This window comes from Odocoileus virginianus, chromosome 12 (assembly GCF_023699985.2).
Source record: "Odocoileus virginianus isolate 20LAN1187 ecotype Illinois chromosome 12, Ovbor_1.2, whole genome shotgun sequence".
Taxonomy (NCBI): Eukaryota; Metazoa; Chordata; class Mammalia; order Artiodactyla; family Cervidae; genus Odocoileus; species Odocoileus virginianus.
The window spans coordinates 16,053,138-16,066,186 of record NC_069685.1 but is presented as its reverse complement, the minus strand read 5'-3'; the positions used below and the strand labels follow the sequence as shown (position 1 = coordinate 16,066,186).

The window sequence follows — 13,049 nt, the reverse complement described above, 5'->3', positions numbered from 1 at the left end:
AAAACCATGATTCCAGTAGAAGAACTGAACACAGCAGCTCAGTCGTGTCTGACTTTGAGATCCCATGGACTATGCAGTCCATGGGCTTCTCCAGGCCGGAATGCTGGAGTGGAGCCGTCTTCCCAACCAGGTCGAGCCCGAGTCTCCCACACTGCAGGTGGATTCTTTACCAGCTGAGACACCAGGGAAGCCCAAAGACAAGCAGCAAAGCTGGCCAACGGAATAAAGAGAGCAACTGTCCAGCAACTGCAGGACACATTATTCTTCTCAAGCACAACACGTAACATTTACAAAAACTGACCATCAGCAGGGAATAAAACAAATCTTACTAAGTTTCAAAGCACTGAAGTCAGTGCAGGTGAAGCCATGCTTAGAAGGAAAATTATCTAAAATGTATATATTAGAAAACAAGACTGAATATCAATTAACTAATATCATTTTCAAAAACTAGAAAATAACAATATATACCCAAAGGAAACAGAAAGAATAATAAATGACAGATATTAATGAAGTAGAAAATAAATGTAAACAAAAAGATCAACAGGTCTAGAAGTTGATTCTTTACAAAAAGACAAAATTGATAAATTCCTAGAAAGATTAAGAAAGAAGGCACAAATAACCAGAAAGACTGATTAAGAAAGAAGGCATAAATAACCAATGTCAAGAATAAAAAAGGAGGCTATTACTGTACATCCTAAAGACATTAAAAACATGAGAATATCTTTAACAAACTTATGCCAATATAGTTGAAGATCTAGGATGAAAAATTACAAGAAATAAACTTATAAAATTGACAGTAAAACAAAAAATTTTAAACATCTGAATGCAATAATACCATTCAACAAACCCAAAAAGGACACTTCAAGACCAGACAACTTCACCTGTGATTTTTGCCAAGCATGTCAAGGTAAAATAATACTACTATCATGTAAACACTTCCAGAACTCCACAACTTACTCTTAAGGTCAGTATAATTTGATACCAAAATTTGACAAGGATGTTAAGAAAAAGAAAAATTATAGGACTATTCTACTAACTTATTAGGATGCAAAAATTCTAAATAAAAGATTAGCAAGTGATATTAATGAACGTATAAAAAATAACATCATAGCCATGTTGGATTATTTTATATATGCAAGTTTGATTTAACATCTGAAAATCAGTAAATAAGTCAACACACTAACAGAATAAAAAAGAAAAATCAAATGATTACCTTAATATATATAGAAAAGCATTTGAAACAATTCAGCATCCACATATAACTAAATACTTTTGGCAAACTAAGGATAAGAACTCCCTCTGAATGAAAAGAAAAACTGATGCAGCATTATGAAAAACAGTATGGAGATTTCTTAAATAAATAAAAAGAGTTACCATATGATCCAGCAAAACCACTCTTGGGCTTATATCCAAAGAAAACTATAATTTGAAAAGATAACATGCACCCCAATGTTCACTGAAGCACTATTTACAATAGCCAAAACATGGAAGCAACCTAAATATCCTCTGACAGATGAATGAATAAACACGATGCAATATATATATATACAACGGAATATCACTAAACCACAAAAAAGAATGACATAATTCCAATTGCAGCAACATGGATGTACGTACGGGTTATCATACTATGTGAAGACAGAAAAAGAAAAATATCACATGATATCACTTATATGCAGAATCCCAAAAAATGACACAAATGAACTTATTTACAAGCAGAAACAGACTCACAGCAAAAACAAACTTATGGTTACTAAAGTGAAAGGCAGGGGACAGTTTGGGATTAACATATACACACTACTAAATCTAAAATAAATAATCAACAAGGACCTACTGTATAACACAGTGAACTACACTCAATATCTTGCAATAATCTATAAGGGAAAATAATCTGAATATATATGCATATATTTAGCATATATATGCATGCATATATATGCATGCATGCTTAGTTGCTCAGTCATATCCAACTCTTGGCAAACCCATGGACTGTAGCCCACCAGGCTCTTCTGTCCATGGGATTTTCCAGGCAAGAACACTGAAGCGGGTTGCCATTTCCTACATACACATATACAAACATATATATATATATATATATATATATATATATAACTAGAATTAATTTCATAAATTAGCTAGGTTCTGGATACAAAGTCAATTAAATATATATATATATATTTCTATAGGTTAGCAAAGAACTTAGAAAAAAATTTAAAAAGAAACAATATAGAGCAGAGTAAAAAATACCTAGTAACAAATCTAATACAAGGTGTGAAAGACCTTTAGAGAAAACTATGAAATATCTTTGAAAGAAATTTTGAAAGATCTAAATACATAGAGGAAAATACCATGTTCATGGACCAGAAGATTCAACATTATGAAGACATTAATTTTGCCCATTTATTTATAAACAATGCAATCTCAGTCAAGATCACAACAGTGTAAGTTTTTGTTGTTGCTCTTGTTCTGTTTTGGTGGAACTTAGAAGCTGATTCCAAAATGTTCTGTAAATGTAAAAGAGAATAGCCAAGAAACTCTTAAAGAACAAAATAAGAGGACTTGGTCTAATGAATATAAACTCCTGTTATAAAGCTGCAGTGTGCCATTGGTGCAAAAATACTCTCACAAACAGAAGAAATGGACTAGAGAGCCCAAACACATATTGCAGCACTTGATTTATGAACACAGGGGCCCCACAGGGGCAATCTTGTAAGAAGAGACTGAGAACAGAATGGACTCGGCAGTAAATCATGCTGGGCCAACTGGGTGTCCATAACACTCCTTAAAGTAAAACTTTAACCCTATCTCAAACAGTATGCAAAAGTTCATTCCCAGTGAATAAAGTTGGGGGTAAATAAATGGAGGTTAAAACAGAAAAGCTTTGGACTTCCCTAGTTGTCCACTCATTAAAACTCTGTGCTTTGCGCTTCCACGGCAAGCGGTGCAGGTTTGAGTCCCGGTTGGGGAACTTCCCCATGAACATGGTTACAGCCAGAAAAGAAAAAACAAAAAACACCTGAAAAGTTTCTAGAAGATAATATAGAAGTCTATGTTTATAACCTCAGAGTAAGAAAAGACTCACTGAACAGGACACAATAAAACACTAACCATAAAGATAAAGACTCTATTAAGGACTTGGTTTTTTAAAATTAAGAACATCTTTTCATCCTCAAGGATGAATGGGCAAGCAACTGAACGAAGACTGTGCCACATGTACAGCCAACAATGAGCTCATATTCAGAATATATTTTAAAATACCTACAAATCAGTAAGAAAAAAACCCCAAACAACCCAAATGCAAAGTGGTCAAGAGACCTGAACACTCATCACAAAATGAGAAGGTGCTCAATCTCATCAGTAAGGAAAAAGCAAATTAACTCCACAATGTGACATTGCTGCAAAACCACCACAGAGGCTAAACTTACAAAGACTGACAATGTTGGCAAGGATAAGGAGCAAGGGAAAATTCCCATTTGCTGTGGGGGGGAGTATGTTGGTACAACTACTTTGGAAAACAGTTTGGTATCATCTATTAAAGTTGATGAGGCACATAATCTACAAGCTAACAATTCCTCCCGTGGGTGCATGTCCACAGGCACCAAAAAACACAAACAAGAATTGCTCCAAGGAAGAGCCATTTAGGACTCCATGATGGATCTGTCTCTTTGACTATAACCTTTGCTTTTCATTGCTTTTGTTATTATAATCATATATAACAACCTGCTTCAGGGAGCCCTGTGGCTCTGCCTAAAGAGATTAACACATCCCCTCCCTGAGGTTGGCCATTCCAGGAGACACTTGCAAGATAATAGTCTTTACTTCCTTCCCTTCTCTGTCCTAGAAAAGAACTGGATTCCAGACCCCAGCAAAATGTTTATCTTGAGACATTAGTCTGCCATCTTGTCTGTCAGCCACGTTTCTGAATAAAGTTGTTTTCCTTGCCTCAACACTTCATCTCTTGGTTAACTGGCCTGTTGTGCAGCAGAATGACAACAGCCACCTTATCCACAGACCCTAAATAACCATCCAAGGTCCTTCAACAGAACAGTTGATGAATTTGGCTAACAGTTTTCCACACAGTGTGGGGAAATGAATTCTAGTCACAAAGGATCTAGACACATGTCAATGCATAATCCATGATGCCATTCATTCCCTGATCAAAAAAGACAAGCAAAACCAAAATATTGTATTTACAGATAGGCTCTTTGTCACAAAAACTATAAAGAAAAAGGAAGAAGTGTTTACCAAAAAAAATCAAGATAGGTTTTTTGTTCGTTTGTTTTTTTACCTTCAGTTGATGATGAGCAGTGATTGGGAGAAGGCCACACAGGGGAATTCTGAGGCATTGCACTGTTCCATTTTTTATACTGGTGGTGGTTACAAGGTGTTACTTGTGATAAGTCACTGCACTCTGCATTTCTATTTTGTGCATATATGTGTATGAAATTCCAGTTGCTGCTGCTAAGTCACTTCACTCTGTGCGACCCTAAAGATGGCAGCCCACCAGGCTCCTCTGTCCTTGGGATTCTCCAGGCAAGGATACTGGAGTGGGTTGTCATCTCCCTCTCCAAAGGATGCATGCATGCTAAGTCGCTTCAGTCGTGTCTGACTCTGCACGACACTACGGACAGCAACCCACCAGGCTCCTCTGTCCATGGGATTCTCCAGGCAAGAATACTGGAGTGGGTTGCCACTTCCTTCTCCAGAAATTTCAGTTAAAGGGCATTAATAAATCAAATGCAGCTACAATCTAAAAAAAAAAATCTCATTATGTCAATACCTATGTATATTGTTTGGAATCAAAAAGAATACTCTTAGGGGGAAGGGCAGTATCCTCACTGTGGCCCATTATTTTTTATAGCTTTGGTGCCAACATATTACCAAGCGCCCTAGACCACTGAGTGCTTCTGACTAGTTCAGGTTACCTACTCATCCATCATGCATTTGATCAGCACTGGTCCAGATAAAACACATTACATAAGGGTCCTGAGATCTTCCGGAACATCTCCGATAACTGATACCCAACACTTGCTCTTCCTTCCTCTCCTCACAGGCTGATTTTCTTTCTTCAGGTCTCAGCCCCAGGGTCATTTCTACAGGAACCTCTCCTTCCTCCCACTCCAACCAGGAAAGGGGTAACCTACATGGTATTCCCTTCCTTGGACTTCAGCGCTGGTCATTCTCAGTTTGCACCTATCTCCCAGATCCATTCCTGGGAGGCTGAGTCCTCGATACTAGATCACCAGGACAGCCCATCCAGCCAGTTTCTCTTGGGTCCCACAGATGAGAGGCAACGGCAGAAACTTGGGAGGCAGGGAGAAGACAGAAGCTGGACATGTCCTCCACACCCCCTTTTTGCTGGGGTCTCTGTTCTTAGGGGTGGCAGTTTCTCTGGAGGCCCAAACTGTTCCTGCCTGGCTTGGGTTCACTTGGTCTCCAGCAGTATCACTCCTGCCACCTTCTCTGTGCCTTTCACTGGTTCTGGTAACCCTGCCTCCATCTAAGATGCCTTTTCACTAAACTCTCTTCATTTGAACTAGGTTAGGTGGTTTTCTGCTAAGACAGCGGTGATTTTATATTAATTTATAGGATAATTTTCTCAGCATCTGTCTTCTCCCAATAGGCTGTGAGCTTCATGACACTGGACTAACCAATGTTTTAAATGATACGGTGAGTTAATAAATGCATGCGTGAGCCCACATTAGAAATGGAATACTATGCATTATACAAGGATTTCTAAAATGTCCTTGCTTCATTTGATATGGCACCAATTTATCTGGGGAAACATTTTTCCTATGTTGGTTGAAAATAACCTTTATTGACAGGAATATTTTTACTGATTTCAATTATTTCAATTATTCTAGCAATTATACCTGTTAACAGGTATAATTTTTCAATTAAGAAGATAAGTTTATCTATCTGTAATAAGTCATCAATGATGAGAGTGGATTGAGTTAGTGGGAGTTAGTGGGAACACAATAAAAACGTTAACTGGAAAAAGATTTAGGGACTTTCCTGGTGGCCCAATGATTGGGACTTTGCCTTCCAATCCTTGATAGGGGAGCTAAGACCCCACAAGCCTTCAGGCCAAAACACCAAAACATAAAACAAAAACAATACTGCAACAAATCCAATAAAGACTTTTCAAATGGTCCACATCAAAAACAAACTCTTAAAGAAAAGGAAGGCTTTGCACCTTATTTTTTATAACCTATTGCAAATGACTCTAGAAAATAAATATTCAGTAGCTCACGGTGTGAGAAGGGTTATCTCCAGGCTGGAAATGTTAATACAATAAACTATCTACTCTACATTGCTGCTTTAGACTTAAAGGACAATCTGGGCTGATACTAATATTAAATATGCAAGTTTCATATTAATACATATAGTTAAACAACTTCTACAAAATGAACTGGAAAATTCTGATTCTAGGACACTAGTCAGAATTTCTGGAACACAATCTGGAGCTCTGCAGATTCCCTTCTTTATGGCAGAAAAAGTGCAGAAAAATCAGATTACCTAAAGGTGATCTGATGCATTAGCAAGGTCTTACAAACCAGTAGCTACGGTACAGTGTGACCCTTGAATTTCAATCTTGAGAAAACCAGTTCGTACAGCAGAATCACAACTAAATACATACTATGTCAAGAATTATTAGTTTATAGCAAGGCATTTTGGAAAGCAACAATTTACAAGCTCCAAGTGGGGGAAGTATTCTAACTCCGAAGAGATCAAGGTTCATCTCTTTTCTGCAATCACTCTCCTGTTTTTTCTGCTAACTTTTTCATTGTAAAAAATATCCCTATTCTGTTCATTCTAACCAACAGAGAGAGGGCAGGGTCCCATTTCTCTAGTACAGTATGAGTTCAAGATTATCTGTCATCTCCCGCCACCCAAGATAGTTAGTAAAGGAAGACCTTTCTGATGTCTTGGGATAGGGTGGTAGGGGTCTGGTTTTACAAACTGGAATGAGATGGCATGGTTTTAATACTAGTCATAATATAAAATACCTCGTGAGGGGGTTTGAGGAAGTGATTGAGTTAAAACAGTTAAAATGCAGTTACATTTCTAATTACTTTATAACCAGATAACTTGCTTTGTTATGCCTAATTAGGTGCAACAACAACAATATTCCTTTTTCCTCCCTTTTTCCTTTTCTCTTCAGTCATAACTAACATAGGAAATGACCACATCAGCTCTTTACTGATTGCTTCCCTGGAAACAAAAGAGCATTTTATACCTGATCCTGCCATTACCAGTAAAGAGAATGAAGCAAAAATTAACTGCCCTTCACCTCTCTTGCCCATACGGGAAGTACACAGCATTCAGTTCCTAAGCACTGATGCTCCCCTCACCCTAGACTCTCTCATCTCCATTCTCATCAACATCACCCACTGACCGGGCGCCCGGTACACGAAGGGCCCCGGCGCCCGACAGGGTTAGCAAAAAAAAAGCACCTCATTCAGTCTGAATATGACGACTCCTGATGTTTTCCACGCAGCAAAGCGGGACGGGCGGCCCAGCCCCTAGGGACAGGGCGGCGTCTCGGGTGCCCGCAGCCCAGGACCGCGGGCGGCGCCGCAGCGCTCCGGGCCCCCCACCCGCAGGGACCGGCCGCAGGTCCTTACCCGCCAGTCCGCCGCCGCCGCCTCCATCGCCCGAGTGCCCCTTCCTCCGCTGCAGGATGAAGTAAGGGTTGGCTCTCTCGGTGATCCACAGCGCGTTGGCCAGCAGCACCTCTTCGGGGTTCACCCACATGTTCCCTGGCGCCGCGGGCTCCCTTACAATGGGGCGGCGGGTCGGGTCCGGCACGCACCGGCGCGCAGCCCCGGGCACACGCGCGCCCGCCCGCCTGCCCGCCAGCTAGGTGCGGCGGCGGAGAGCGACTTCACCAGGGGGCGGCCGGCGGGGCCCGGGCCACAGCGAAGCCCCCGCGGGCGGCCGGGGAGGACGGCGAGGACTCGGGCGCCGCGCGCAGCATCCTCTCGGCGGCGCCGCCGCCTCCCGCGAGCCCGCGGCCGCAGACTCCCGGGCCCCTTGGCTCCGTCGCCGGGTCGGGGCCCACGGCAGCGAGAGGAGGGGGAAGGAGAGCGGGAGGAGGAGGAAGTGGTGTGGCTCAGCCGCGGGATCCGGCTCGGCAGCTGGCAGGGCTGCGGGCGACTCGCGCTGATCCTGCCCCGCGGGTCGGGCGGAGCTGGGCTGGGGCGCGGCTGCTCCCGCAGCGCCCACCCAGGGTCCCGGCCGCCTGCGTCTCCAGCCGCTCAGAGCCCGCCAGGGCACGGCGCGAGAACACTCCGCCCGGGGGCCGCTCGCACCCTCGGCGAAGCCCAGCTCCCGGCTGGAAGGACGCTCCGGACGCTGCGAATGAATGACGACAGCGCGGCTCGCTAGGAGCGAGCCCCGGCGACACCAGCTTCCGCGGACACGAGTCCGCGGGCCCGGCGAGCCGAACCAGGCCGCTGCAGCTGGCTTCGGGCGAACCTTCTGGGGACCGGGTGGCGAGCACTCGGCCCCACGCCCATCCCAGCAGCGAGGACGCTGCCAGCCTCCGTGGGGCGTGTGTGCGCGCGCGCCGTGTGTGTGTGTGTGTTTATGGTTGACGATCTGTAAGCTGGCGCCACCCCTTCTCCCCAAGAAATGTGTTTCAAGCTTCCAGACTTGGAGCTAGAGACAGAGGTCGGAAGTGGACGCAGCCAATGGTTGCTGGTGTTTTTGTTTCCTGCATCCCTAAGCAAGTCATGCGCCAAACTTGTCACCGCCTGTAGCTCCGCCCCCACTCCATTCCATTGTAATTAAAATGGCCCAGCTAAGTGCATTACATCACTTCTTTCCTTGACCTGTACGGCTTGAGCAAATAGCGAAGTTGGAAGCAGCCCCAAAGCTTAGAGCAACTGATTCACCCCACAGCTGTCCTTATATGAAGCGTTTGGCGCTTCGAGGACCGGATGTGGCAGGATTCAAGGATTTATCCACATTTACTGAATGGATTTAAATTTTTTAAAAGAATCATTGTAATTAGAGACACACAAACCGGGCCATCGTTATCTCCAGACAATTTTGCTTTCCCCGGGAATTTCAAGTCTCTTTGTAGTGATCATAGCCGATCCACCTATCTGATGACCTTTTTTTCACTTCTGTTTTACACCTAGAAAATCTGTAGATAGCTCAGCGAAGAGTCTCCTCTTGACGGGTGATGGGAATTCAGCAAGCTCTGTTTTGTTGTGGAAGTTGGACAGTACTAGGGACTTCTTTTCCCAATGAGCAAAGCATTCAAATGAGGCTATCTTGTGTGGACTTCACATTTTTTTACCTACGCAGCTCTCACTTGGACTGCTGAATTCCTGCAAATGGCCAAATGGCACATCCCAGACATTTTAATGAGACTGCCTCTGCACCTGTTGACTTCCTACTCAGTGGGCTCTCAAGAAGCAGAAGTCTCCCTTTAGGTTGTCACATTGACTGACCTTCTGCCTCTTTAGGAAGCATTTAGATTGCTAGACATTTGTGGGAATGTCACACTTTTAACACAGACTCAAAAATGTCATTTGGCACCTTTGGTCAAGGTATGGTGACTTCAGTCATAAAAGTTGATTCCAAATTTTTAAAAAACCAATCAGACGCGAGTCATACATGTGTAAAATTGTATTAATCTGATGTTTATATAATATCAATATTTTGAAGTGCTTCCATAGATATTCTTTTGTTTAAAATTAGCGATTTTAAAACTCCACTAAGTGCTTTCATGGGCTTCCCTGGTGGCTCAGTGGTAAAGAATCCGCATGCCAATGCAGGACACACCAGTTTGAACCCTGGGTCAGGAAGATCCCTTGGAGTAGGAAATGGTAACCCACTCCAGTATTCGTGCCTGGAAAATCCCAGAGATGGGGAAGACTGGCAGGCTACAATCCATGGGGTCACAAAAGAGTCAGACAGGACTTAGCGACTAAAACACACCAACAAGTGCCTTCATTCTATTAGTTGTTTCATGCGGGATCTAGTTCAACAACCAGGGCTTGAACCCAGGCTTCCTGCATTGGGAGCATGGAATCTTAGCCACTGGCCCACCAGGGAAGTCCCAGTGCCTTCATACCATCTTTTAGAGTGTCCTTATCATACTGCTCAAAGTTGTAGCTTGACATCTCTACCCTAGACCTACAGTGTGATCTTAGCTTAGCACTTTTTATCTATTGGTACTAAAGTGTTATTTACTTATATAATTCTTGTGTTCATTCACTGATTCATTCAAAGTGTAATTATTGAGTGTCTTCTCAACTCTAGGCACTAGGGATAACAAGTGAACAAAACATACCAAAATCTCTGTTATCACCAAGATTAAGAAGTAAAGTTAATAATTTTAAGTAAAATTTACAAAAATTTGCTTTGAGAACAAGATTGAACACCAAGAGGAAGGAAGAAAAATATTTAAGTCCTTAGCTATTTTCTGGCCTTTTTTCTTTTTCTTTTTTTTTTGAAGACTTAAGAGCACATTCTGTCCAGGAAATCAGGGCTTCTGTTTCGCAGCTGGTTGGGTGGTAAAGAATCTGCCTGCCAATGCTGGAGACACGGGTTAGATTGGATCAGGAGGATCCCCTGGAGGAGGAAATGGCAACTCACTCCAGTATTCTTGCCTGGAAAATTCCGTGGACAGAAAAGACTAGGAGGCTACAGTCCATGGGGTTGCAAAGGGTCAGATACAACTGAGCATGCACTCACATAGTAAAAGAACATTGCAAAGAACCAAAGAAATTACAGGAAGTTTATGGCAGCTTGCTGTTAACTGCTCACTTATTAAAATGTAGCTTGGTTTAAAAAAAAAAAAATCAAATACACCTGAACTAGAAATGACAGATAGAGAACCTAATTAATCCAACCAGTTCTTCAGCAAAATCAGGGAGTATTTTTAGCTTTCAACTCATTTTCATTGGTTTTAAGACCAAGGATTGTCTCAAACCACTTAAAGAAGCATTCAACAGATACCTAGATAAGATAGGAGTAAATGACTTCACAGTCTTTGTATCAGCTGTCTCCTCCCTCCTCCTTCCCCATCCCCACGGAAAAATTCTACTCCAGTTGAGTTCTGATGGACCCCATTGGAGCAATCTACTTAGTGGACAGATCTGATTGAAGCAAAACTGTGAGGATGGTAAATTTGTCTGACATCTCTCATCCTGATTCCTACATGTTTCCATCTTTCCTGCTTTTTCACATCCACAGTGGTGTATTTGCCTCCCTATCCTCACGCTTTGCCCAATAAATCCTCTACTTTGTCTACTAGGACTTGCCTACCATTGAAAATACCATGGAGTCTTAAGAACTTTATTTCTGCCCTTCCCCACCTCTCAACTATAGTGCCCATGCCTTCATAGCCCAGTTCTCTGGGAAGTAAGGTGGTGAAAGCTGCAAAACGCTAGTCTTACTAACTATTCCATCACCCAGTAGCCCCAGGGATGGTCCGGTCAGTAGACAATTCAGTTCTAATTTCAGCAAAGAGAATTCACCCAAGAGATTAATAAAATGCTAAGGAAACCAACTCCTTACCTTGTCTTCCAGCTAAAGGTAAACTGTCAACAAGGATTTTTTTTTTTTTTTTCACTGCCCAGATCTACTTGGTCCAACTTGGAAGGGCCGTAGTTCTAGGAGAGTATTTGTAATTTGTAGCATACAGTGAGGTAGAAGGAGAATGGTGACCAGTTGGGATGGGGAAGAGTAATATTGTTTCAAAGATCCAAGCCTCTGCGGTAGCTTTAATATCTGATAGAGACCTTCACAGTCGATCTGAGTTGCTCATCCAACTGGAAAAACTAGACCAGACAGTCACCACAACAGTCTCCTCTGCAAGTAATGAAGCTAATTGATGATACCAAAGCCGCAGTTTGGTCCTGTCAGCTGTAAGTGGCTGAACAGATCTGCAGCCAGGACCATCCTTATGTATAGTGGGATTTGCGGGGAAAGAGTCTTCGAACTACCTTTGATATCTAATAGTCCTAACTTGCCTCCATTCCGCGAGTCACTCTGCCTTTTGAGTTCTGAGATGCTCTGGAAATCAAAACTGACTGAAATATCATATCTCTTCATGTCAGAGAAACTATGGCCAGATAACCTGTCACATGCATCTGTGTTCCTGGAGTGAAAGAAGGGAAGAAGTGAGCAACCTCTCCAGGGGAGAAAAATGAACAAAGGTATTAGCGGAGAACTGATTAACTGTCATTTAAGAGGGCACATGTTAATGGCTGGGGAAGAATGACGAGGTAAAGAGCTTAGACCACATGGAAAAGTGAATACATACTCACCCTATCTCACACTCATCCTCTGCAAGTTCCTTGAGGCCAAGACTGTTGTGAGATCATTCCTGTATCCCCGGGTTTAACACCGGAATCCCTGTAATGTCCAGCTGGAAAATGCTTGTAAGACTCCTGAATTTCTAAACTTCAGAAAAGTCCAGTGATTTAGAAAGGAAAGGACCTTTAAGAGACCCTGAGTGCAGTTGTGTTGACCTCATTTTATATATAAGAAAACTGAAGTTCAGAAAAGGGAAAGGACTTGACTTAAGAACTGGTCTTATTATTTAGGAGACTATTATGACCCCCAAACTTAACAGCAATTTTCCCCTTCTTTCTGCACTCATTATTTGTCATATTTTTCTCAAGCATTAAAATGCTATATATTTATATAATGTTTTCATGGCCATTAGCTATCACTGTGGCCTGGGTGTTAGGATCCACTGATTGGCTAGAGCTGAGTCACATCCTTACCCTGAAGAGGTGATGGCAGAAGGCAGGGGTCAGTGGGTGTGGGGTAGTGGCTAAAAGAACATCAGAGGGACTTCCCTGATAAAGAATCTTCCTGCCAGTACAGAAGACACAGGTTCGATCCCTGATTTGGGAAGATTCCACATGCTGCAAAGCAGCTAACTCTGTGCGCCACAACTACTGAAGCCCATGCTCTGCAACCAGGAAAGCCACTGCAATGAGAAGCCCATACACCACAGCGAGAGAGTAGGTCCCACTTGCTTCAATTGGAGAAAAGCCCAGGCAGCAACACAGACCCAA

The 13,049-nt window shown here is 42.7% G+C and overlaps 1 protein-coding gene across 1 annotated transcript in view; it reads right to left on the bottom strand.

The window, feature by feature from the left end:
• The window catches only part of TBC1D9 (TBC1 domain family member 9), a 122,222-nt gene extending 114,152 nt beyond the window's left edge, over positions 1 to 8,070 (bottom strand). Inside the window, exon 1 of the mRNA XM_070474826.1 lies at positions 7,629 to 8,070. Within this exon, the coding sequence (XP_070330927.1) occupies positions 7,629 to 7,758 (130 nt within the window). The 5' untranslated portion in view covers positions 7,759 to 8,070. The remainder of the gene's footprint in view (positions 1 to 7,628) is intronic.
• Between the last annotated feature and the right edge of the window lie 4,979 nt (positions 8,071 to 13,049).